Genomic DNA, 27,992 nt, shown 5'->3' on the forward strand with positions numbered 1-27,992 from the left:
ATGGCCAGAGGATTCAGCCCTCGTTTTGAGAAAGGGGGAGTGTTAGTATCTCAACCAGGTAAACAGTTAAGCCAATATTAACACATACTAGAACCAAGTCAGTTTAAGTGGTCATCAAACAATAGTTCTGAAACGGGGTAAACCATGAGGTGCAAGAAAGACATTTCCTGGGAAATGGGAGGAGCCTCAGGAGGAACAGATCAGGGAGGCTCTGCAGACCGAGACTCACCCTCTGAACACACAACCAACCAGAGCACGCGCAGGCCGATCGAATAGCTGCATTTTGGTCCAAAGTGAGTAAGGCTATTCTTATAAGTCCTGTGGCTCATCATTTCCTCATTACTGAGTTGTTCATTACTGAGTTTGACCGCTCTTTTAGGTAGTAGAAGTCTTCAAGCATTGTTTAACAAAGCTTAAGCTGCCCCCCACCCGCACTGCTCCCACCCCAGAGCCACCATTCCGGAAGTCACATGAACTACCCTTATAAACTTCAAAACACTCCCTTCTTGGCAGGCAAGTCCCAACTGGGTTTCTACAATCTGCAACCGAACCTTCACTAACACAACCACTTTATGTAACACCTATTTTGCTATAAAGTTGGGCATAAACAATTTTTATAATTTTTAATCTTATATTTACACAGCTCTCCACAACTGTCTAAACACTGCTATGCACATTCTCTTTGGATACGTAAAAATCTTTGGGTGAGATAGTAAAGCAGCGTCGACCCTAGAGATAGCATTACTTAAAAATAACAACCAAAAAAATGTCTTTATTGATAAGACAAAGAATCATTTACATTTTGCCCAAGGTCACACAGCTAGCAGGTGCAAAACTGGAATTGAGCTGGAGTCTTCTGGGGGGAGGGGGGGTGTCTACACCCCCCCCCAACCGCCCATGTGCTCATTCCTAGCCTGCTGCTCAGTGCATCACTCCACACCTAAGCACATGGGTCAAATATGCTACAGAGACTGGCTCTAGAAAGGAAACCTTCCCACAATGTAAAGATCTACTTTCTACTTGGTCTATTTCGTAATGTGGTTTTGTTAAACAGGATCTCCTTAACGCCAGGTCTACTTGCACGGCTACGATTTTACTTACTAAAAGCTAATAAAGAATAGTGACACCTTGTGGCAAAAACGTATGGATTCATGTGCTATCACCCACGCTCACTTGACAGACTTGTCCAAAGGCCTTATTAAGTCGTTAAGACAACAGCAAAAATTCTGGAAAGAATAATCTAAATGTATAGGTTCTCCTCATAACTAGATCTCTCTCCAATTCGCTCTACTTGGGCTTCAGTCCCCACGTCCCAAAACTACTGTTACTCTCAAGTTCCAGACGCCATCCATGTGGGCAGACCCAATGATTACTTCTCGGTTCTATCTTACTTAAGCCCTCGTACTATTTGACCAGGTTGAGCCCGCTGCTCTTGAAACCCTGGGTTTCAGCAACGCTATGATGTTTCCCTCCTACCTCTAAAGCCGTTCAAGACTTCCCAGTGCTCACAAGTACCAAACTTACATCCCTGGCCCCAACCTTTCCACTGAACTCCAGTCTCACATCTCCAACCTACCAACACGACACATCCGTTTGATGTTCAATAGCCTCTCAAAATTAAGATGCCCCAATGGGACTCTTGATTTCCTGCTTCTTCCACCCCATCGACTACATCTCAGTAAATGACATGATTATCATGTTTATTTTACTCAAGTCAAAAACTTAGAGGTCATCTTTTCTTCCTCTATTACTCCCCCTCTATCTAATCAATCAGTAAGTTACCTGGACTCATTCTCCAAAATGTCCCCAAGGTGCCCCTTCTGTCCATTTTCCCTATGATCCCCTAACTCAAGCCACATCTCCTCTCTTAGCCTTAGCACCTTCCCGACTAGTTTTATTCTTCACCTTTTACAATCCATTCTTCACATGGCAATCGGTGATCTTTGTAAAAGAGAACTCGGAATGTATCATCATCCCACCTTAAAACCCTTGAATGGCTCCCCATAATCCAATCCTCCCCATTCTACAAGGCCCTACCTGACTGGACTCCTAGCTACCTCTAAAAACTCACTTCCAGCCTCTCTTCCCCTTGCTCTCCATGTCCTAGACACACCGGTCTTCCTTCTGTTACTTAAACATGACAACTTTGCTCCTGCCTTGGGACAGTGCACCAGCTACTCCCCTCTGCCTGCACTGCTCTCCCCCGCAACTCGCCATAGTTGGCTCCTTCCTATGGCAGACAGGTCTCATGTTAACTAGTACCTTCTCAGCCTTTTGCTGCAGTCAATCTAAAGCAGCCCCTAAGACACTCCCTATCCTAACACACTGTTGTGTTTTCATGACAGCTTTTATCATTCCATGAAATCGTTTCTTTTTCAATTCATTTGCCTCTTATGTGTCTCCCTTCACTAGAATGAAAGCCCCCTCTATTCTTAGTTCTTACTAAAGTGCCTGGAGCAAGGAAGGTGCTTGATGTTTGTTGAATAAGAAGTGCTGTGTACTGTTGGTGGGAATGCAAGCTGGTGCAGCCACTCTGGAAAACAGTATGGAGGTTCCTCAAAAAGTTCAAAATAGAGCTACCATACAATCCAGCAATTGCACTACTGGGTATTTACCCCAATGATACAAATGTAGGTATCCGAAGGGGTACATGCACCCTGATGTTTACAGCAGCAATGTCCACAATAGCCAAACTGTGGAAAGAGCCAAGATGTCCATCGACAAATGAATGGATAAAGAAGATGTGGTATATATATACAACGGAATATTATGCACCCATCAAAAGGAATGAGATCTTGCCATTTGCAACAACGTGGATGGAACTGGAGGGTATTATGCTGAGCGAAATAAGTCAATTAGAGAAAGACATGTATCATATGGCCTCACTGATATGAGGAATTCTTAATCTCAGGAAACAAACTGAGGGTTGCTGGAGTGGGGGGTGGGGTGGGAGGGATGGGGTGGCTGGGTGATAGACACTGGGGAGGGTATGTGCTCTGGTAAGTGCTATGAATTGTGCAAGACTGTTGAATCTCAGATCTGTACCTCTGAAACAAATAATGCAATATATGTTAAGAAAAAAAAAAAAGAAGAAGTTAGCAGGAAGGGAAGAATGAAGGGAGAAATCGGAGGGGGAGACAAACCATGAGAGACAATGGACTCCGAAAAACAAACTGAGGGTTCTAGAGGGGAGGGGGGTGGGAGGATGGGTTAGCCTGGTGATGGGTATTGAGGAGGGCACGTTCTGCATGGAGCACTGGGTGTTATACACAAACAATGAATCATGGAACACTACATCAAAAACTAATGATGTAATATATAGTGATTAACATAACAATAAAAAATTTTAAAAAAAAGAAAAAGAAGTGCTGTGTAAGTTCTCTCTTACTTTGTCTTACCTATGCTTAGAAATATTTCAGGGGCATCTGGATGGTTCAGTCAGAAGACCGTGCTTCTTGATCTCAGGGTTGTGAGTTTGAGCCCCACACTGGGTTTAGAGATTACCTAAAAAATAATAAAACCTTTAAAAAAAAAAAAAAGAAATACTTCAGAAACTATAGCCATTCACTCATTTTCATACTCTAAAAGGAAAAGAAGTGCCCCCTTCTTTTCTTGGATAAACCTGTGCTATTCATTCAATCATTCATTCGTTCATTCATTCATTCAATAAACTATTAGAGCCCGACACTGAGCCATGAGGTAAGGCCAATTCCCATGCTCAAGAACCTCGTGGCCTAGTTGAGGAGGCAAACATGTTAGCCAAGTTACTGTAAATGCCACGTGGCAAATAAAAGATGGAAATATGATCGAGGACTGTGTGAGCCTCAGTTAAAGTTTTCAGAAATGTGTCCCTGGAGAAAACAACAGGAGCTGTGGCTTAAAGGATGAGCAGAAAATCGGCCAGAAGGGATAAAGGGATGGGTGCCTGGGTGGCGCAGTCTGTTAAAGCGCCTGGCTCTTGTTTTTGGCTCAGGTCGTGATCTCAAGGTCATGGGATCGAGCCCTGCATCGAGCTCCATGCTCAGCGTGGAGTCTGCTTTAGGTTCTCTCTCCCTTTGCCACTCCTCCCTGTTCTCCTATGCTCATTCTCCCTCTTTCCCAATCTAAAATAAATAAATAAATAAATCTTTTAAAAAAGGAAAAGAAGGGATAAAGGGAAAGCATTAATCACAGAGGCAGAAAATACAACAGTCTGCACAGTGGGACTACTGTGCAGGTTCAGCTACTCTGGGGGGAAAAGTACAAGGAGAAACTAGCAAGATCAGAGACTGGAAAAATAGGCAGTACCAGGTAGTGAAGAGCTTACAGCACATGTAAGGAACTTGGATTCACAGGGCACAGAGGTTACAGAAATGTTTGAGGAGGCACCTAGCATGATCAGAGGAGCATTTCAGTTAGACCATTCTGTGGTTGCACAGAAGAGCCAACTCAGGCTGTCTGGATCAGGTCAAAAGCTGGTAAGAATAGTAGGTAGGGATGCAAAGAGGTCTCAGAATCAAGAAATATTTAGGAGGTAAAATGGGCAGGACTTGGTGATTATTGGGGATATGGAGAATGAGAGAAAAAGAGGGAGAAAAAGAGAAGCATAGCAAGAGAGGTTTAGGGATGGGAAGTTAATTAGCATAAGCTGATACTTCAGTGCATAGGTTCTAGACTCAGGCCGATAAGGGTTTATATCTGTTTTGTCACTTACTTGCTGTATGACTTTGGTAAAGTGACTTGAACTTCTTTAAGCTTCTGTTGCCTTATAAGTAGAAATGATCTAAGAACCTACCTCACAGGGTCATTGTAAGAACTACGTGAAATCATGTATGTAAAGTGCTTCTGCTGTATCAGAAACACCCCCATTAATTAGTAAGGAATTTGAAAACTATTATCTACCTACCTGCATCGGCAGTCACGTCTACCTTTTGTATTACTATGGATGAACTGTACATGCTTCCAGGGAAGGCCAGCCCCTCCAATTGTTCACGAGAACCTATCCCTTCTTGCCTACATCATTGCATCAATTCTTGGCTCTCTCCCCTACAATGTCCGTTCCGCCCTCTCTACTCACTCCTAGAGCATCCCCAAGTACGGTCAACTCTCCCATTAAAAAATATAAAACTTCCTCTTGGCTGAGCTTCCCTCTAGCTACCAGCGTGTTTCTTTCTTTTCCTTTGCAGCAAACCTCCCTCCTCCACTCTCTTCTAAATCTCTAACTGAACTTTGTCCTCCCTAACTCCACTACAGGCACCCTTGTTCCACCACCAACCATCTCTATGTTAGAGCCAATGTAGATCTCATTGTTCGATCCAATGTGCACAGCTTGCTTGACCCATGAATTGCATTAGCCATCCTTACTCCCTTCCCCTCGAGAAACACTTTCATCACGTGATTCCCAGTGACCAGACTTTCCGCAATTTCTTCCGTCTCTCTGGCCATTCTTTGCCAGGATCCTTTGTTGGTTATTCTTCATCTTTGCAGCCTCTAACTCTGCTCAAGGGCTCATCTGTCTTCTCTCTATGCTCCTTAGCATTTTCACCAAATCTCATGGCTTTAAATAGCACCTTTATGCCATTAACCCAAAAATCCAGATCTCTATTCTGGACCAATCCCCTGAGGCCCCAGACTCCCATGTCAAACTGTCCACTCAACACCTCCACTTGGAAGACTAACATGCCTTTTGAGCTCAGTGTACCTAAAACTGAACTCCCTCCAAAAAATGTTCCTGCTCCAAAACCTGTTCCTCTCCATTGTTCCCTCTATCAGTAAGTGGGAACTCCATTCTTGGTATAGCTTCTAGCTAGGACTGAGCAGTAGCTTGAATCAGACAACACTCTTACAGGAATAACTGTAAAGGCCGAAACTAAAACTAAAAACAAAAATAAAAACCACACAGACTGAAGGCACTTGAGAACCAAACCAGCGAGGACATGAGGGACTGGGATCCCAGGGAGAAAGAAAATTCATAGGGATACAGAACTTCTCCATTGCTTTTCTCCTGGGGCGTTTGCTGAGTTTCAGAGCAGGGCATTTAGGGGCAAGCAGAAAGCAGTGGTCAGAGGTGTCAGGAGTCTTTCAGATCCGGGCAAATAAAAATTATAGTTGAGAACTACAGACAGAACTTGAAGGGACAAGACCCCAAACAAAGGGGGATCACAGAGAAATAAGACTGACAACTTGTTTGGCTTTTATCCTTATGGCATTTGCGGAATTCTAAGCTGCAAGGACACTAGAAATCAAGAAACCAAAACACTGCAAAGTGGCTAAAAAGGTAAGCAAACTTTTCAATAACCTCACAGACTTGGGAATACAAAAATTGGAGTGCAAGGTCCCCAGAGATGGGTACCTGTTGAACATCCCAGGCTTTCTGCTGAGATTCCTAAAGGCCTATGCCCTGAGATCAGGGCAAACCAGAAAGCAATCAGCCCTCCCAAAGCCTGAATCCTTGATTAAAGGTCATCTACTCTAATTGCCAGCCAGAATAAAATTAAACCCTCCAGAAAGAGAACATCAGCCAGAGCCTCTCCACAATTTTTTCTACACAATGTTTAACATCTAATCAAAAACTTTAGAGTGATCTATAACTCCTTTCCTTCTCTAGTGTTCCATTTCTAATCTATGTGTATCTACCTTCAAAATAGATTCGGGATCTCTCTGACTGCATCTCACCCCTCCATTGCCTGGTCCCTGATCCAAACCACTTTCTCAGCCAGACTTACTGGTTCGATTTGGTCTCTCTGCTTCTGCTTTGCCCCGCTTCAGTCTATTCTCAACCCAGCAACTAGAATAGAAATGCTTTTTTAAAAAATTAAATTATGTCAGGGCGCCTGGGTGGCTCATTGGGTTATGTGTCTGCCTTCGGCTCAGGTCATGATCTCAGGGTCCTGGGACGGAACCCCATGTCTTCAGGCTCCAGGCTCAGCGGGGAGTCTGCTTCTCCCTCTCCCTCTGGCCTTCCCCCTGCTCATGCAGGCTCTCTCTCTCAAATTTAAATAAATAAATAAAGTCAAGCTTCTACTCAAAATCCACTGGAGTTTTTAACCTCAGAGTAAAAGTTCGTACTTACACTGACTTCATTACCTCTGACTTCATCTCCTAATGCTCTCCTCTGCTCCACCCACCCTAGCCTCCTTAGTCTTACCTTGAACACACCTGGTTTGTACCTGCCTGGAATGTTAGTCTCAAGTTCTGTTGCTCCACCTCCTTCATATCTTTACTCAAATGTCACCTTCTCAGTGAAGCCTTTCTTGACCAATCTAAAATCTCTAGGTCCCCCTCCCTCTCTGACACCTCCTAGCCTGCGTTTTAGCTCTTATAATTATCTAACATACATATTTTACTCACTTAGAGTTCTCCAAGGACCTTGGGCTTTTCAGCCTTTGATCAAGCCATTCTGAATGTACATCCCCAAGACTCTCACCAGTCAAAACACTATCACCCATCAAACACTATTAAAATGTCACTTTCTCCTGACATGTTAGGATTATTTATACCATACCTACACACTGGCTTTAGATCTTAATCTTCAAAGTGCAGGAGGAATCTAGATCTTAATATAATGGCTCATCATTTACCAGACACAGTTCTAAGTATTTTATACTTACAAACGCTTTTAACCCTCACGACAAACCCTAACAGATAAAATTCTACTACCCCCATTTTACAGATCAGGAAAATGAAGCACAAAAGCCTGCCAGAGGCTGTGGGCTCGGTACACTGCAGAACCTGGATTCAAATCCAGACAGCACTTAGCTGAGCTGAAGGAGTGAATGCAAGTGTAAATAACTGATCATTTAGGGATGCATACACTTCACTTACACAGGCTATAATATCAGCATTGCTAATACTAAAACCAAAGCATCTGCTCTTCTAAGCACAGACCCACGCCATGATGCTTCGTTCTCCAGAGTCTGGGGCCTGAGAGATTAAGATACAGGAGGCCTAAGAGACTCAACAAAGCACCCACCCTTTTGCCAAAATTAGATGTCTTCGGGGCGCCCCTGTTGCTCGCGCGCCCGAGGATCCGCTGAGGTGCTAGCGACGGAGCGGTAAGAGGAAAAGGAAGGCGGGAAATGGAGACACTGCTGCGCAGCGCGGCGGCAGCCCGCAGCCCAAAGTGGAGAGGTGTGGGTGCTGGGAGACATCGGTAAGCCCTCGCCGCGCCCTAGCACGTAACAGAGCTGGGAGCCGGGGGCCACGTGCGTGCGACCACAGGTGAGCAGCCCGGAGCAGCGGCGCGGCGGCAGTGGCGGGAGCAGAAACAGCGAGGGCGCCCCTTAAGGAACGGGAGCACGTGGGCCTGGAAGAATGGCGCCGACACCAGCCCGGCAAAGCCAGACTCCAAAGGGGGAACGAGGACCGCCGCGGTGCTTGCCCAGTTCCCCGAAGCCCCCAAGCCCGACTCAGTCAGGAGAGCGCTCCTAACCCGTAGGCTCACCGGCCGGGGAGGTGCCAATGGGCGGAGTCAAGGGCCGGAAGTGCCCCGGAGGGCCGGCCTTCCCGCGAAAACCGCCGGCCGGAACTGCCAGGAGGTCCCGCCCCCAGGCGGAACTCCGGGTTGCTGGGCAACCGAAGAGGGCGCCTTCGGCGGGCTCAGTGTTCCCTGGAACCAGCCGAGTGTAGCTCCCACCTCTTGTCCTGGCAACCTCCCGTCCCGCCCGCCTTCCTTCTTGCCGCCTCTCCTTGCGTCGCGGAATCCCTGCCCTTGGCACTACGCACACGTCTCCGGCTCCCACTACCACTTAGCGCCCACCTGCCTGAAAGCCAGTCTCCACCCGAAGCGAAGCGACCGGGCCCCAGGCGTGGCTTCCAGGCTCACAGACCGCACCCCCCCAGCCATGGGCACCTACACCTACACCAGCCGGCCCCGGGCCCTGCCCTGCCAGCGCCGCCGTTACCGGGACAGCATAATGCAGCCGTGAGTGAGCAACCAGCCCCTGTGTGATCTCCACCTGCCCCAGTCCCGGGGCCGCGGGCCGCGGGCCCCTTCGCCCTGGCAAACCTGCCTGTGCTGCTTTCTCCCCTCCACACCCTGCCGAAATAAAATTTCTTCCCTAAAGAAGTCTCCCGTGGCGTGGAGGAATGAAGCAAGAAGGGGCACGGCGGCCCGGCCTCCCTTAGTGAACTTTTAGTGATAATGAGCTGCGGGCGTGATCGATTAGCATGTACGGGAAACCCACTGGTTTCACAACTTTCGAGTCAGCTAACTACTGTTGGCCAACGATATGCACCTCACCAGGGGCATTCATGTACATTTTCTCCTCAGTCCACGGTACTGTGAAGTTGGTTTAATAGCTCCATTATGCAAATGGAGGAACAGGTACTAAGGTGTCAGACGCGACAGCATGTCCAGAATAACAGCCAAGTAAAGCTCTTCCCACACCAGTCTTTGGTCAGGAATCAGCTTATCTTTCCATGCTGGACCTCAAATTGTATTTTTACATTACTGAGTATTTATTTGCAAATATTCAAATATCCACTTCATTATTATCCATAATAATGTTTACGGGCCTTTCTGAAGCTTGTAGTTCTTTCTATAAGCCTCAAATTTTGGAACCAGCCAAACTTCCCAAGCATGCGGGCTCCACGGAAGCTGGAACCTTTGTGTCTTTTGTCCACCTGGGATTGTTCCTGACCTATAGGAAGCACTTACACAAATTGTTGAATTAACTGATTGAACACATCAGCCAAGTAACTCTTGATGCGTATTTCAAACACTAAGTCTAAATTCATAATTACCTTATTATGGCAAATAAAGACCTTCTTAAATAAGAAATGCCTGTCACTTTAAAGAAACCAAAATGGAAAATTTTAAATTTTTTTTTTAAAGATTTCATGTATTTGTTTGAGAGAGAGGGAGAGAGAGACAGAGATAGCGACAGAGATAAAGAGAGAGCGCCAGCAGGGAGGAAAGGCAGAAGCAGGCTCCCCACTGAGTAGGGAGCCCAGACGCAGGGCTCGATCCCAGGACCCTGGGACCATGACCTGAGCCGAAGGCAGATGCTTAACTGACTGAGCCACCCAGGCACCCCGGAAAATTTAAATTTATAGAGGGATTATTTATATTATAAAAGGATTCCATTTAAAAACACTTTCAAAAACACTTTCTGGTGGCTTTAAGTAGTTGCTCACAAATCATTACTATTAAATTACACCAACAAATGAAATAAGAATCAATGGTGGTTCATTAGGAATGATTTTTTCTTATAGCTAGTTGATAAGCAAGTTGCAGGACCTTGCTTATATTGAAGCAATCTGTTGATTAAAGCCATTGGAAGAAGTATATGTGTATGTGTGTGTATTTGATTTTTCAGTTTAAAATTATACTCAGTGGTGATTTTCAATTTATAAAAGTAATATATGCTTGTTCTTATATTACTCTTTTACACCTCCGTACTTGAGCATATGTACATTTATATAGGAGGTTTATTTCCAAAATTGAATCATACTAAACATATTAATCTGCAATTAGCTTCCCCCCCTTTTTTATAACCTCTAATTCTTTTTTTTCCTAATTTCTTTACATATACCTATACATACATACTTAATTTATATAAATAGACTCCTGTGGTTCATGCTTGGGTACATTCTTAGTGCCCAACCCCCTTCCCTTGTAAACTTGCTCTTTCCCTCCTGCCCCCAAGGTAAACCTTGTTAATGCCCTTACATGAATGTTTCTGGACTTTTCTCCACACTCACATGTTTTTGTATGAATATATAAATATATACATACAAGTACACACGGGTTTGTCTACCTCATAGCAATGCTAACATTATACACAGTTCTCAACATCTTCCTTTTCTCACTTAATTCTTTGCAAAAATCCCTCCAATTATTTTTAATAGCATGATATCCCCTGGGGTATGGATGTACTACGCATTCTTAAAATTTTCCAATTTTGATAGGTATTCAGTTTGCTTCAAGTTTTTACCACAAAGAGGAAGGTTTCAATAAACAACTTTATTTGCTGGCCTTTTTATTTCTATGAAACAGATTCCTGGGATGGGATTGTTAGGTCATGTATATTTTTAACATGAACAGATGGAACAATATGCCTTTTCTTTAGTAATGTTTAAACATATCTTTTTTCCCTACATCCTCACCAGCAATAGGCATTATGGATTTTTACTTCTTTTTGGCTTTTGATAGTATGAAATCAAAACCAAAATTTTTCCTCATTATTATGTTCATTAGCACTAGGGGGTTTTAATCAAGTAAGCGTCCTTTAGATTTTTTCTATTTTAAAAGATCACTGGGTACAATGTATAGGACAGATTCAGAGAAAAATGTTGTTCCAGACAGTTAAGAAACTCTTGCAGCAGTCCAGGTAAAAGATAGTGGTGGCAATGAGCGATGGAGAGATATGAAAACGATTTGGGGAGTAGAATCAGTAAGACTTGCTGGATACAAGCAGTGAGGAAGAGAGAAGAATCATGGATGACTCCCAGACTTCTAGATTAAGCCAATTAGGTGGTTAGTGGTACCATTTAATGAAATAGGGAACACTAAAGAAGTAACAAGTTGGAGTGGGAGAGTGATAATTAGTTCAATTTTGAGGTTGCTTTTGAGACATCTCAGTGAGATGTCACTGGGCATATCAATTGGATATACATTCCTGGAGCTCAGAGGAGAGTTCTGAGCTAAAGGTAAAATAAAATTGGGAGTTTTAGGTATATGGATTATGAGTAAAGCCTTGAGAATGGATGAGTTCAGGGAAGGGCAAGAGAAGACCTAGCCCAGAGGAAATCCTCCAGTGCTGGAGGAGCCAGCAAACACAGGCTGAGAAAGAGGAGTCAAAGAAGTCCTAGAAAAACAATCCTAAGACTATGGTGGTATCACAGTGGCTAGAAAAGAGAGTGCTTCAGTGAAGCAGTAGCCAGCTGAGCTAAACACTGCCCCGAGATCACGTAAGATGAGCAGTGTTACAGGCCTGGTTTTTAAGTAACACGAAGTCAGGTTATCCAATAGTGGTTTTAATGTATGATAAAAAAAAGCAACTTACTACCCCTCTCAAAATCATTTCTGGTAGAGTACTATTATTGGTGTAGGTCAATATTTGGTTTCATAGCCATACATATATCATTTAAAGAACTTTGAATGAAAACATCAACTGTATGGTTTTCACTACTGATATTCTGATCCTCAAAATTAAAATTTTATTAAAATTTAAAACATATCTTTGAGTTTAAAGAAACAATGAGAAATTGGACTTATTTTATTTCTTAAGCCTGATTCTGTGAATCCTTTCAATCCTTGAATCCAACTACTGTCAGTACTTTAAGGCAGGCCCCTTTCCAACTGTCCATTTTCACATTTGTCAAGTAGTCTAACAGATTTACAGCCCTAAATCCAGCTCTGCCACTTACTAGCTAGGTAACCTAGGGCACATTCCTTTCTGAATCTCCTTCCTCTTCTGTCAGATGGAAATCATAGTTTCCAACTTGAAGCTTATTGTGAGCAATAAATAAAATATGTGAAGGGCCTGGCATATAATAAGCATTCCATAAATGGTAGTCATTTCCCAGACTAAAATTGTGCCAGAACAAAAATCTATTTTCATAACATTTGTATCTTAGTTTAAATCCAATTAAAAATGAGTTAACTGCATAGACCAACACTATTACAATAGTTATTTAGAATTTGCTATTTTACAGAGCTGAAGAACCTATGCATTATGGAAACATAATGTATGACAGAAGGGTGATCCGAGGCAATACTTACGCTCTACAGACAGGACCGCTGGTAAGCATAATTTGAATATTCTAACACAGAGCTTTTCAAACTACTTGTGCTGAAGGACCAGTTTGTTTGTTTTAATTTCTAATTTGCTTCAGACTAAAACAGTTATAAAATACTGATAGATTACTAGAAAAATTAAATAAAAAAAAAAAGACATGCTAAATACAAGGCTGATGGTGGGTGCCAGGGACTAAGAGAGTGGGGGAATAGGGAATTAGTGTTTAATGGGTACAGAGGTTCAGTTTTACAAAAAGAAGAGTCTGAAGATGGATGGTGGTAATGGTTGTACAACAATGTGAATGTACTTAATGCCACTGGATTCTACACTTAAAAATGTCTAAGATGGTAAGTTTTATGTGTACTTTACCACAATTAAAAACAATGTTAAAAATACAAAAGCCCCAATATTTTATTAGATTAACAGAAATTTGTAAAAGTGCTCTAAAAGCTTATAAACTTTTACTCTCAATTTCTATAATTAAATTTTTACAGACCAGCTTAAACAGTTCACACACAACACTTTGAGTAGCACTGGTATAACATATTTAGGTTTGTTTAAATTATTTCATACTATAATACTATCTTCATTATTTAATCAAAAATTATTTTCTTTAATTCACTCAACAAATATTTATTGAGTTTTAGGTCCTGTGCTGAGTACCTAGGATACAGAGATGATTAGGATGTGGCATGATATTAAGAGTGATGATTTCTTGGCACTGAAATGAAATATAGTTAAGTTAATCTGTAAACACTGTATGATATATACATGGTGATATATGGAATATCAGACATTCTGAAGCACATACATCAAAGCCATCGAGAAAACTCACTAAAAATATTGTATGTTTCAGCCATACCCTGGATCTACTGCATTAGAACCTTCAAGGGTTGGACACAGGAATGTGCATCATTAATAAACTTCTCTAGGCAGTCTGGTACAGCCAGTTCAGGGACCAACATTTGAAAACAACAGCTCAAACATGCGATATAGATACGTGATTCAACATCTTGTGGCAGTAGCAATAAACACTGGCACACCTAGAACTCAACTAAAAAGGAGAATCACCTTTTTTTTTAGTTTTTTTAAATTAATATTGTGATGATTTGATATACCTTTTTTTTTTAGTTCTTTAGTCAATTATTCAACAACTTACCTAAAAACTCTATACTGAGACTTCCAGTTCCAGACAAGCAGGAATTTGCCAATAGCACAAGCAAACACAGGAAGACTCTGGAAGTGGAAAGAAGGAAGTGGACTGGCTAGGGACCTCAGGATTTGAGTAACACAGTGATGAGTTCCCTAAGTCTTCTTATATCCCATTCAGAGCACTGGAGAAGCTTGCAACCCAGAACAACCAACAGGCACAAGCCTGCTCCCTTTATCCAAAAGACTGCAAAAGGGTAACTTAGCAGAACAGAAACCTTTTTACTACCCCTCCTCCAGCCAAACTCCAATGGAAAAACTGTCCCGCCCCTCCCAGTGGAGTCAGCAAGACGGAGCTGGGGAACTGGACTTCCATCCCCACATGGCAGCAACAATGCAGTACTAATCGGTGCTCTGATTCACTCACTGAGGTGGTATCAAGAAGGGTAGAGCAGGAAACTGACCTTCCACTCTAACCCAGGGGCAGTGAGATGGTAAGAGATGGTACAAGTTGGTACCCTACTTTTCCTGGGGTGATGGCAACAGAGCTAGGAGGGAGCTGAATTTTCAATCCTATCTGGCAGCAACAAAGAGAAACAGGTGAGATAAGGCAGTGTTAGAGCTCCACTCCTCTATACTCCAACACTGGTGTCAGTGGATCACAGCAAGGATCTGAAATACTACCCCCACTAGGCACCAATAAGGTGATAAAAGTTGGTCCTCTGCTTTCACATGGGGCGTAGCAGGATGCTGAACTTCCATCTCCACCCATGCCTGCATGCTAAAACAAAAAGGGATGACTTCCTGCTAAAAAAGATTAAGATCCAGAATCTCACATCCTAATACCCAAAGTTTACAGGATACAAAAAAAAAAAAAAAAAAATCACTCATCATACCACAAACCAGAGCAGTCACAGCTTGAATGGGAAAAATCCATCAAGAGATGACAACAGCAAGATGACTCAGATGTAGGAATTACCTGACAAGGATTTTAAAGCAGTAATCATAAAAAAACGCTTCAATCAAAAGTGAATAATTATGAACGTTCTTAAAACAAATGAAAAAACAAAATATTAGCGAAGAAATAGAAGATATACAAATGAGCCAAATGGGGGCACCTGGGTGGCTCAGTCGGCTAAGCATCTGCCTTCAGCTCAGGTCATGATCCCAGAGTCATGGGATCAAGTCCCACATCAGGCTCTCTGCTCAGCGGGGAGTCTGCTTCTCCCTCTCCCTCTGCCCCTCCCCCTGCTCCTTCTCTCTCTTGCTCACTCTCTCTCAAATAAATAAATAAAAATCTTAAAAAAAAAAAAACAAATGGAAAATATCTAAAAAGTCACAGGGCAGACTCATCAGAAATGACATAGGGAACAATCAATGAATTCAAAGCCAAATCAATGGAAATTACCCAGTTGGAACAACAGATAGAAAACAGACCACAAAAAAAAAAAAAAAGCAAAGCCTCACAGCTGAAGAACAATAACAAAATGTCTAACATCATGTTATCTGAGTCTCAGAGAGGAAAAAAGCCAAGGGACTGAAAAAATATTTGAAGAATAGTGTTTGAAAATTCCACAAATTTGGCAAAAGACAAAAACCTACAGATCTGAAAAGTCAGTTGAACCCCAAGCAGGAAAAACCTAAAGAAATTCACACCAAGACACATCAAAATCAAATTTCAAAACTAAAATCAAAATCTTGATAGCAGCTATAGACACATGACACATTACCAGAAGGGGAACAATTATTTGAATAACTGTGGGTTCCTCATTTGAAACAATGGAGGCCAGAAAAAGTGGCATAGTATTTTTCAAGTCCTGAAAGAAAAGGACTATCAAGCCCTAATTCTAATCCAGTGAAAATATTCTTCAGGAATAAAGAGGAAATCAAGTCGTTCTCAGATGAAGGAAACCTAGAGGATTTGTCACCAGCAGACTTACCCTTAAAGAATAGGAAGATAGAACAATGGAACAGGTGAAAATAGGGGTAAATACAATAAACTGTCTTCTGGGTTTTAAAAATTGTGTTTGATTGTGAAGCAAAATTATAACATCATCTGATGTAGTGCTTAGTATATGTAGGTAAAATTTTTAAGATGATTAGATTTTTATTATATTTTAAAAGTAAGGAAAATAGGGTATCTAAGTGGGAGTAAAGTTTCTGCCTTCCACTTGAAGTGGTAAAATGTTGATATTAAATGTTGACTGTGATCAGGTACATAGTATATTGTAAAACCTGGAACAACTATTTTTTTAAAAACTATGGAAAGAGATATAGTCAAAAGGATTACAGATAAATAAAAAAAGAATTCTAAAAAATGTTTCAGCTAATTCACAGGAAGGAAAGAAAAAGAAAACAGAAAAATTAAAAACAGAACAAATAGAAAGCAAAAAGTAAAATGGCAGACAGCCCTAATATGGCAATAGCTTCTTTAAATATAAATGGTCTAAATAAGCCAATTAAGAGACAGAGAGGCAGAGTAGATTAAAAAAAAAAAAAAATGACCCAACTGTATTCTGTCTACAAGAAACTCATTTCATTCATAGTGATGTAGGTAGGTCAAAAGTAAAAGGAAAGGAAAAGATATACAAATTAAACATTAATTTTTAAGAAGTAGTTGTGGCTATCTAAATAACAGCTAAAGTAGACCTAAGAAAAACAATATTACCAGGGACAAAGAAGGACATTACATAATGGTAAAAAGGTCCCAATATACCAAGAAGATCTAGCAATCTTAAGTGTATATGCACCAAACAACAAAGCTTCAAAATACATGAAGCTAAAATTGAAAGGAGAAATAGACAAATCCACAATTTTAGTTCAGGACTTCAACATCCTTCTCTCAGAAAATCAGCAAGAATGTAGAAGAACTACACAACACCACCAACCAATAGGTTGTAATTTACATTTATACAACACTTCACCTGACAACAACAGAATACATATGCTTTTGTTTAAAGATTATTTATTTATTTTAGAGAGGGAGCATGAGTGGGGGCAGGGGGGTGCAGAGGGAGAGACAACCTCAAGCAGACTCCACACTGAGCGCAGAGTCCAATGGTGGGCTTGATCTCATGATCCTGAGATCATGACCTGAGCCGAAACCAAGGGTCAGATGGTTAACTGACTGCACCACGCAGGTGCCCCAGAATACATATGGTTTTGAGGCACCTGTAGAATATTGAACAAGATAGAACATATCCTAGGTTACAAAGCAAATCTCAATATATTTAAGATATTTGAAATCATACCATGATGGAATAATGTCTCTTTCAAAATTTCAAACTAGAAATCAATAATAGATGATAACAGGAAAATCTTCAAACACTTGAAAATTAAGCAGCATGCTTCCAAATAATCCATAGAGGAAGTATTAAAGGGAATTTTGAAAGACTACTCAGGACTAAATGAAGATACAACAAATCAAAATTTGTGTTTCATGCCAGAATAGTGCGGAGATGGAAAAAAGCTAAAAAGGAAAGACTTCAAATCAATAATCTAAGCTCCTACCTCAATAAATGGGGAAAAGATGAGAAAAATAAACCCAAAGCAAGCAGAAGGAAGAAAATAATAATGATAAAAGCAGAAATCACTTACATTGAAAACAAAGCAGTAGGGGCCCCTGGGTGGCTCAGTTGGCTAAGCATGGGACTCATGATTTCAGCTCAGGTCATGATCTCAGGGTGGTGAGATGGAGCCCCAAGTCAGGCTCTGTGCTGGGTGTGGAGCCTTACTTAAGATTCTCTCTCTCTCTCTACCCTCCTACCCCACTTGCACACTCTCTCTCTCTCTCTCAAAAAAAAAAAAAAAAGTAGGGGCATCTGGGTGGTTCAGTCAGTTAAGCATGGGACTCTTAGTTTTGGCTCAGGTCATGATCTCATGGGTCCTGAGACTGAGCCCCACTTCAGGCTCTGCACTTAGCGGGGGGTCTGCTCGAAGATTCTCTCCCTCTGCCCCTCTCCCCCCCATGCATGTGCACTTGCATGCACATGCTCTCTCTCAAATAAATAAATCTTTTTTTAAAAGTATGCAAAAACAATAGAGAAAATCAATGGACCCAAAAGCTGGTTCTCTGAATAAGCTCAATAAAATTGATAAACCTCTAGCAAGACCATCAAAGAAAAAAAGAGAAAGAAGAGACAAATAGCAAATATCAGAATGACTTTCAGAGGGTATAACCATAGATCCTGCAACCATGAAAAGATTAAACACCATTTCTTATCTTTGAAAAGATCAATAAAATTGATAAACCACTAGCAAAACTAACAAAGAAAGAAAAAGAGGAATGCCTGGGTGGCTTAGTCGGTTAAGCGTCTATCTTTGGCTCAGGCTATGATCCTGGGGTCCTAGGATCAAGCCCCACGTCTGGTTCCCTGCTCAGCTTGGAGTCTGCTTCTCCCTCTGCCCCCACCCCGCGTGCCCCCCCCACCACTTGTTCACACACTCTCTCTCAAATAAATAAAATCTTAAAAAAAAAAAAGGAAGTAAAAGAGAAGAAACAAATAAGCAAATATCAGGGATATAACTAGAGATTCTGCATCTATTAAAAGAGTAAAAGGATCATAATAGAATATTACAAACAAATCTATACATATAAATTCAACAAACTAAATGAAATGAGCTAATTCTTCAAACTATAAACTACCAAAATTCACCTAACATGAAATAGATATTCTGAAGTGTCTAATAACGATTAAGGAAATTGAATTTCTAATTTAAAAGCTTTCAAAAAAGAAATATCCAGGTCCAGATAGTTTCACTGGAAAATTCTACCAAACATTTAAAAAAATTCTCATTGATTTTATACAACTTTACACAATCTCTTCCAGAAAATAAAAGAGGAAGGAACACTTCAGGTAATCAAAGACACTAAAAACAAAACTATAGACCAATAGCTATCATGAATGTCAATACAAAAATCCTCAACAAAATATTAGCAAATAGAATCCAGTGGGGATTCCACACTCAGCAAGGAGTCTGCTTGAGATTCTCTCTCTCCCTCTCCTGTTCCCCCTCCCCACCCCACTCATGTGCTCGCTCTCTCTCTCTCAAAAAAATAAATAAATCTATGATATCATCACAACTTCAGAAAAACTATGCATTTAAATGACAATGGCCATTGTATTAGGGAAATGGGATTATGGGATATTTTTAATAAATTTTAATGTTACCACATTGTTATTTCAATTAAAATGTTTTTACAATTCTAATTTTAAATATTAAAATTTTTTTCTTGCAAAGTACTTTCATTATTTCCCCTCTCTTTTCATATTTACCTTGAGATAAGACAGGTTAGCTACAGGAAATGACCATAGAATGAGATACAGATATGAAATCAAGGACCTCCAAATATTGCAGAACTACTGTAAATAATTATATATTTTAACCCTTAATCAGCTATTGTTTTGTGCACTGGGACAGGCTTTGTTTGGACTGAGAATATTTTCTTTGTGAGCTAATATATTTTTTCAGGAATTTTGTCTAAAAGAAATTCAGATTTTTTTTTTAAATCCTAGTGCTTTTCAGTTCCTTAACTACACATTAAAATGTATTGTAACCAAGTAATTCTATAGTATACTTGGTTACTAGGAATTCAAGGAATTCATGGTAAAAATGCTTGAATGAGGAAAAACAATTTATTAGATAGGATTCTGCAGCTGTTTATTCTAGTCATCAGTCATACTTTGAAGTTACTTATGTGCTTCATCAGATAACTTTATAATTACCTGACAAAGTTCAAACAGAACTTTAATCATGAAATCACTGATAATCAGGAAGAATTATATGAAAGATGCTCTTATGCTATCCAGGAATCACTTCTGGAATGGCAGTTCTGTATGCTTTGAGAAATATCTTCTAAATTTTAGAAGCCTTTTCTGTCACTCAGCCTGGGCAGCCTGATCCTATAGAGGTTCAGAGACAGCAGCAGGCTAAGAGGAGGGCTCTTGCCAGAAAACGAGCCCAAGAACAGCTCAGACCACGAACCCCCGAACCCGTGGAAGGCAGAAAGCATGTGGATGTGCAAACAGGTACGTGACCATGCCACGGGCATTGTGGCTCCTGGGTTTGCTCAGTTTTCTAAGTCAGTTCATTTTTTATTTGGCTTTTATATTACTTATGTATCTGTTATGCTATTCAGTACTGCCCCAGTTACATGGTCAGAGGAGTGCATTCATTAAACAAATTCATAGACTATATTTTATTATTATATTGGGTACAGCTGGAGGTATGAGATGGGGTTAAAAAAGAATTTTATGACCAAATTAATTCTCAGCCCTTTTCACATACTTTTTTCTCAAACTGGGATTATTTCTCACTTTTTCTTTTATACCCCAACATGAATCACTGCTGGACCTACAGGAGAAGAGAGCAATGTAGTTCTATTTTGGCATTTTATTTCTCTTGAGAGGCCTGAACTCATCCAGATCTGAGTCCTCCATCTCTCTCCCCACAGTCTCTCTCTTCTCTCCTTTTATTCTCCTTTCACTGCACACATTCCCCAAGGCCGCACAGGCTTGCTCCGCCAGTGCCAGGCTTTCCTACTTGTCTGGCTGTTCTCAGCTAGGGGAGGCTTACCTGGACCTCTAGGGCCGAGCTGTGTTGTTGTCAGAATCTTGATAATCAGGCAACACTTGGTGTTTTCCTTAGATTGACATAACTGTTCAGGATTCACCTTGCATCTTGCCAAGATGGTGAGTGGCTTTATCAGTTATTGCTGGGTAGTTAGTACAAAAGGAAGTGAACCATTCCACACATTTCCTTCCTACCTTGAGGCCAAGTCTAGAATGCATATATGTCTGTAATTAGCCAATGTAGCTGTAATTCTACGTGAGCTAAATTTTAGTGTTCTTTATACCATCAGAATTTTAAGTTTTCCTATATCTCAGAGACTATTCCAGTGTTCTACCTGTGTATCTCCTTTATTATTAAAGACTCCTTGTGACGAATAATTATGATCCCTTTTACAGATAAAGAAACTAAGGCTCTAAGAAGATATAACTTGACTAGGTCCTATGTTCAACATCTGACTCCAGTTCTCATGTTCTTTGCATGATACCACACTGCCCTTGCCTCACATATATTATTCCTAAAGTGAAATTTGTTTTCACGTATCTGTTTATAATCTATAGCCTAGAGGGAACATCAAGTAACATAGTGACATGGTGCCTAATTTTTTAAATATTCAGGAATTTTGAAATCTTTATACATTTACTATCTTAGGACTCAGTTATATAAATGGATTATTAACTTTCCATTCCCGATCATCCTTTGCATCTTACATACACCTAGGCTTCATGTTCTTCTTTACTTCCATTTTCAAGTGCAAAACTCAGTGCTTTCTCAACATTCCATAAATGTCCTAGCCTGACTGACTCTGTGGTCTTCCAAATACATAAAACTGCTTAGTACAGTATGTGAATTTAATCCCACACCTGAGCGCTTCTTTTCTGATCCATTTAATTCTGTTTTGTAGAAGCTAAAGTTTCAATACACATATATGCTTGAAATAGACAAGAATTTCAAACTCAATGTATATGGTATTCTCTTAGAAATATACCTTGAAGAAATTGCTGACCGCATAATAGAAGTTGATATGGAATGCCAAACAGATGCATTTTTGGACAGACCACCAACACCACTCTTTATTCCTGCCAAAACTGGCAAAGATGTGGCCACCCAAATACTAGAAGGAGAGGTATAGTACATTATTTGGACTTCCTTCTATCTTCTTTACAAATAGGTGAAGTTAGGTTTAGTTAAAAGCTTACAAACCACTTCATAATCAGAAAGATTCCACTTACTGGATTTCTTTCCAAATGTACCTATAATAGTTTTATCCTGAAATAGAGTGTTCTAATTTCCCCTCTTCGCTGATCAGAAATAAAAATCATTAGAAATATTTATAGAATATCTGCACCTTGATTCTTGTGTGTTTGCATGCTTAATATATGGATACAAGGTAAATTTGTACCAAATAAAGAAAAATAGTATCTCGGGTATAAGAGGTTCCACTATTAGTTGCTTTTAAATTATATAGTTTTCATGAAGATAATCTATGTTAGAGAAAAAATCCTAAAATAATTACATTTTCATGTCAATGTAGAATGCATAAATAGGCCAGTCTATGAAATTGAAGAGTAGACAATGCTTACGTGCATAATGACTTATGTGAGATTTAAGACTTACTTGAAGGAACTTGAAATTGGGAAATAAATTAAGTCTTCACAAACTATATAGAAGGGTATATTTGCCTCTAAATCCTAGAGAGGAATCACCAAAATGCCCATTATTCTTGTTTCTTAGTTCCTCAGTTCTTCAAACTGTTGGCGAAAACTAGTGAAAATCTAATAGGGCAAAAATTAAGAAATATAAGGATATTTCCTTTGGGTTTCAGAGTTTGATCTTAAAATTGTTGAGTAACAGGGTTCATTTTGATGACTACATACGTCTTTTTATAATTCTTGACTGATATTCTGTGTGCCCTGCAGGGCCGTTGTGAGTTTTGGAAACCATAAGTAAAGAAGATCCTCAATAAATAGAACCCTGTCATGACTGCTTTTCTGGATATTTTTTCTTTGAGCATTTGGTTCATGATTAAAATTTTAAATTTGCTTTGTCTTGTGTGTTTAAGCTCTTTGATTTTGATCTTGAAGTAAAACCAATGTTAGAAGTTCTAGTGGGAAAGACCATTGAGCAGTCGCTTCTGGAAGTAATGGAAGAAGAAGAGTTGGCTAACCTGCGGGCCAGTCAGCATGCATATGAAGAGTTACGCAACGTCGAACTAGCTGAAGTTCAGCGACTTGAAGAGCAAGAGAGACGGCACAGAGAAGAAAAAGTATAGCATTCTAGTTTTTTTTCTTAGACAGTCTTTGGCTATTTAACAGATTATGTTCTGAATCACATGTGGTATGTTATAGAGCTAAAGATCTTTGCAAATACGTTAGAAAAGAGTTTGTTGCTCAGTTATCTCCTCTTCTGTAGATCACAGGTCTTTCATGCACAGAATCACATTCTTTAAACACCAGCTTATGTAAATGTACCTAAACAGTTTCCAAAAGTTTCTAAATGTAATAAATTACACATATCCCAACTGAAAGGCACTCTTAAATAACAAGATTCCTAGCGAAGGAAATATATTGGTTTGCCATACACCAGTGGCCAAAAAGTGAAAGGGAAAAGTGGAGTATATTGGGGATAGGTGGCATGAAGGAGCAGAGGATCTGGATGGAATTCTGGATCTTTTTCTCAGTGGCCAGGCCCTTCCCTATACCCCAGGGATTCTCCAGAACTTCTTTATAGAATATTTTACATTATAGCTTTTTAGAACTTTTAGTAAGAAAACTTTTAGAATCTAGTTTTTAAAATATGCCAATAACATTCAGTTAGGAAACTCTAGGCTCAGTAATCTTTAAGAGATGTCTGATTCTGGCAAAAATTGTTGCCCTATGTCGGACACTGAATGGATAAATTATATATGAGTGCCTGAATACCTAAAAGAGTTCAAATAATTTCCCAAAGAGTCTAGTTTACTGAACAGAATAGCTTAGTTGTTGGGATATTCTACTCAATACCTAATCAAATGGACTTTCAATTTTTCTCCAAAATGAATAATTAATTGTGTAAAGGGCATAGGGCTTATGGTAGAGATTATGCAAATGCAATACTATTTTTTTACGAATGTGAAATGAATAGAGGCAAAATTAGCTTTGTTGAAATAATCAGGGAAATCTTTATCAAAGGAAACTTACTTGTTTATTTACTATTAGGAAATATACTATGAAAATAATGAATACAAACATCTAGATTTATATCTGCTTAAACTCTGAAAATAGACTTCATAAGTAACCATATTAATGCTCCCACTTCCACATGGGAGTAGAGGAGACGGTTCATTAGCTTTATAGATATCCTGTGGTCTACAAGAAGCAACAACAACAAAAGAGAGGTTTATAATTTTCAGAGCTCAATGAATTCAAAGAAGCTTACAAATGAGACAACTCACTGACAGTTAACTGAAGATGTCTGAGCAACTATAATTTTCATATTGATAATAATTTCTGATAATACTAATTACAAATACATATAACTATTATTATTCTTTGATATTATCCATATAGTCAAACAAGTACATCTTCAAATGATTTTACTTAAAAATGGATCAGGAGATGAATCTTACCTTAAGCTCCATCTCTTTTTTTAAAACAATACCCACCCAGTAGCTGTTGAAATTCACTAAAATCTTGATGAAAACTGTGAACCATGGAGAGATCCCTTGCTGTCCATTTTTTGATACATATACGTGTCCAGATTCTTCCACTCACTAGGTCCGGCATTTGGGGAGGACATCGCAGCTAAGTAACCGTGCACTGCGGTGTTTTCTGTGCGCAGGAGCGGCGTAAGCAACAGCAGTGGGAGGTGGTCTACAAGCACAACGAGACCTCGCAGAAAGTGGCCGCTCGGGCGTTCGCGCAGCGCTACCTGGCGGACCTCCTCCCGTCCGTGTTTGGCAGTCTCAGGGATGGTGGCTACTTCTATGATCCCATTGAAAGAGGTTCGTTCGTGGAGGTGTTGCTAGATCCCTGCTACAAGAAGCATCCTCCTAATGCTTCCAAGGAATCCCATGCCCATGTTTATGTTGAACTGGAATCTCTCTTTAAAACACATTTTTAAAGTCAATTATAGTTGTTTTAAGTAAGTACTATTATTAATGAGAGGTATACTATAAAGATCGTGAGTTTAGGATGTCAGTTTGTCTTTACTAAGAAGCAACATTGGATAGTAAGAAGAAACACGGACTTGATGTCAAAAACTTGAGTTTGGGTCCCAGTTTCATCATCAATCAGCTATATGACCTTCAATTCCTCACGGCTGAAATAAGGGTTATTTAGGAGCTAAATGTCATAATATGTATGGAACATAATATGTATAAAATGTGTGCATAAGTAGTTTTTCTACTTTTTCTCAGCTGACTTCCTGTTCCACTCAAAAACCCTTTGGGGGCAACAATGAAAGTCGTGTATTCATTTAATTAGGTGTTTCCACCATCCCAGGCACTGTATTAGGTGTGGGAGATAAAAACGAGGAGACCTGGTCTCTACCTTTAGAGAACTCACACCTGTCAGCTCTCGGTGAGCACCCGCCAAGACCCACCCCTCAGCTAGCCCCGCCAAATGAAGGGTAGGAGTTGCCATTCCTCACCCTCCTTCCTCAGCTCCAAAAGCACTTAAATCCACATTGCATTTGTATGCATATCCTTTTTCAAATGGCTAATAGTATTGTGGGGCAGAGTTTAGTAATGTTAATTTTCACTGAATACATATTCAATTCAGGACACATACATAGAGAGAGGTCAGGTTACACACAACTACTAGTTTACATTTATATTGTACTTTACCATTTCTGTAGTATTTTCCATACACGATAGCATTTGACCCTCCCAGTAACCCTGGGGGGGGGGGGTAGATAGGGCAGATTAATTCCCATTTTTCAGAAGTAGAAACTGAAGCTCAGAGAAGTGAAATGCCTTCTCCCAAACAGCCAGGGGGAGCCGTTAGGCCTCGGACTCTGACCCCAGATCCAGTGCTCCTTCCACGCTGCCCTGCCACCCCCTGGGGTCTAGCTAGACCTCTGTGTTAGTCAAAGAGGCTAGCAACCTTTTTTCTCTCATGAATTGCTGAAAAAATCAGTTACGGATCATTTAGAAGCTTGAAAATGAGATTTATGCCTCAGATTAAAAATATTATTTCTGGTAGTGAGTATAATATCCTATTGCACTCTCTCGTCACCTCATTGAAAAGTAACAGATGCCAGCCCCCCTAAAAAGCTATTTTGAAACATTAAAGTACATATTGTAATGGACCGTATTTTTTAAAGGCTCACACAGTAGAGTAGATTTCCATTTCAGTTTGAACAAATTTATCACTAATGGAAGCACCTAGTTTCTGACCCATTTCTAGATGGCCTTCTTCTCAGACACTCTCTGGCCCTTGTCCCCTGATTCTTGGTCAGCTTCTCCTAGGCCCCAGGCTTCAGATGGGGGCATTCTTTCTATCAGCATGGTTCAATCCCAGATTTGTATCACGTTTGGATTAGAGTTCTGCTCGCAGACCCACATCTTCCTCCCCACTCCCCTACCCTACCTCCTTCACCCACGTCAGATTGCACCTGTGCAGTTAGTTCCAAAGGCCTGGACGCCAAGGAAGACCTCATAGTTTTGAAAATACTATTTTAACCACAATAGAAAGGAAATGGACCAGAACATGCATAGAGAATGTGGCAAAAGTCATGCTGTATTAAGTCTATTTGACATTTTGTATTAAGAAAACAGTGTTGATGAATCTTCAACAATTAGGGAGAAAGCACAGATTCTTCCTATCTATAATGATTCATAAAAATCATTATAATGATTGAATTTCACTATAACAAAATTAACTTTTTTTTATTACAGATATTGAGATAGGATTCCTTCCATGGCTAATGAATGAAGTTGACAAAACCATGGAATACAGTATGGTGGGAAGGACAGTGCTTGACAGTAAGCTCTTTTATTTTATTTAAAAGTCATTTCTGGAAGCCCCTGGATGGCTCAGTCAGTTAAGCATCCGACTCTTAATATCAGCTCAGGTCATGATCTCAGGGTCATGAGATCGAGCCCGCATCAGGCTCTGTGCTAGGCATGGAGCCTGCTTAAGATTCTCTCTCCCTCTCGCTCCACCCCCTACCCTTGCACTCACGAGTGTGCTTGCACTCTCTCTCTCCCTCAAAAAAAAAAAAAAAAATCATTTCTGGGGCACCTGGCCAGCTCAGTTGGTAGAGCATACGACTCTTGATCTTGGGGTTGTAAGTTCGAGCCCCACATTGGATATAGAGACTACTTAAAAAAATAAAATCTTTTTTTTAAATAAAATGTTTTGAAAAAAAAGTCATTTCTGAAATATTTCAGCAGAAAGAATAAATAGAAGAAAGATGTTAAATTTTATAGTTTTAGTTTTTAAAGTTTCATTATCTCAATTAACAAAGGCACAAATTTTTACCCTCAATAATATTTTTGGTTCTTGTGTAATTTGATCAGAATTAATATCTTCTGTCATTACTTTATAAATGATACTCTGTTAAAACAGGCATTGACTATAATTCATATTCAATGCATTAAGTGGCACAGAAGTTAAATGTGCTGACTTTGTATGAAAGTAACACAGGGAAGGGCTGAGGCCTGCTTTATGCTCATCTGTAAGTCAGCATTATAACTACTCAAATATGAACAATCACAGTGATTTTGCACATATAATGTTTCAGTGTTGATCCGTGAGGTGGTCGAGAAGAGACTGTCTATGTACGAGCATAAGGAGGACCAGCCCCCATATGTGAAGCCTGAGGATGGGCTCGGTGGCCCTGGAGCGATGGGAGAACCACTGATGGGTGATGAATTCCATGAGCAAAGTACATCACAGCCACAGAGGCCCCTTTCGGACAGAGACTCCCTGCAAAGAACACCAGGCGATGGAAGGTATACGGAGAACATGTCATCCCGAGAAAGGAAGCTTATGGAAGAAGGAGAGGATGAACAAACAATAAGGAAAACCTCAGGGAGAGAACTATTGCAACCGAGGGGAGTCTTCGAGCCATGACACCACTCAGCGGCCAGTCAGCATTGCGAGCAACCAGGTAACGATGCGCAGGTCCCCTCAGGTTATGGAAATTATGTTGTATTTACTCAACATGTCTTTTTGTCTCATGGACTGGGCAAATCAAATATGTTGAAATAATAAAACTAATTCAAAATGAAATTTAATTCATTTATTTAATGGTAGAATATCTAGAAGCTATGTTGTAACTCTAATGAGAATCATGTCTAATTACCAGCTTTCCATTACCACGAATATAACTAACAAATATATTTTCCCTTAATTTTTCTAATTTTGTGGGGTTTTTTCTTTTTTAGTGTCCTATTTAATGTAAGATATTGGTGCTGTCAGCCATTGAGACTGTCTGCTCTATAGGAAAACTTTTTCACCTACTCCATGAAAAAACACCTAAATGTCATGTCACCGAAAGCTTTAGTGCTCCCTCCTTGCAAGGACCAACACATACACCCTTAGTTGTGTAATACTAAATAGATCA

At 40.2% G+C, this 27,992-nt stretch overlaps 1 protein-coding gene across 1 annotated transcript; it reads left to right on the top strand.

Annotated features, from left to right (window-relative positions):
- On the top strand, positions 1-27,992 carry RSPH3 (radial spoke head 3). The gene is made up of 10 exons (XM_032408245.1): positions 1-58; positions 6,204-6,256; positions 8,154-8,902; positions 12,640-12,727; positions 19,759-19,900; positions 21,422-21,567; positions 22,504-22,707; positions 24,261-24,423; positions 26,320-26,406; positions 27,168-27,992. Exons 1-10 carry the CDS (start codon positions 1-3, stop codon positions 27,497-27,499), a joined length of 2,022 nt encoding a protein of 673 aa, XP_032264136.1. The 3' UTR covers positions 27,500-27,992.

This window comes from Phoca vitulina, unplaced genomic scaffold (genome assembly GCF_004348235.1).
Source record: "Phoca vitulina isolate PV1807 unplaced genomic scaffold, GSC_HSeal_1.0 scaffold9, whole genome shotgun sequence".
NCBI classification, from domain to species: domain Eukaryota; kingdom Metazoa; phylum Chordata; class Mammalia; order Carnivora; family Phocidae; genus Phoca; species Phoca vitulina.

Coding starts and splice junctions, on each gene's coding strand:
- RSPH3 (XM_032408245.1), top strand. CDS start 1: ATGGCCAGAGGATTCAGCCCTCGTTTTGAGAAAGGGGGAGTGTTAGTA. Junction 24,424..26,319: donor CTATGATCCCATTGAAAGAG/GTTCGTTCGTGG, acceptor TTTTTATTACAG/ATATTGAGATAGGATTCCTT. Junction 26,407..27,167: donor GGGAAGGACAGTGCTTGACA/GTAAGCTCTTTT, acceptor ATAATGTTTCAG/TGTTGATCCGTGAGGTGGTC.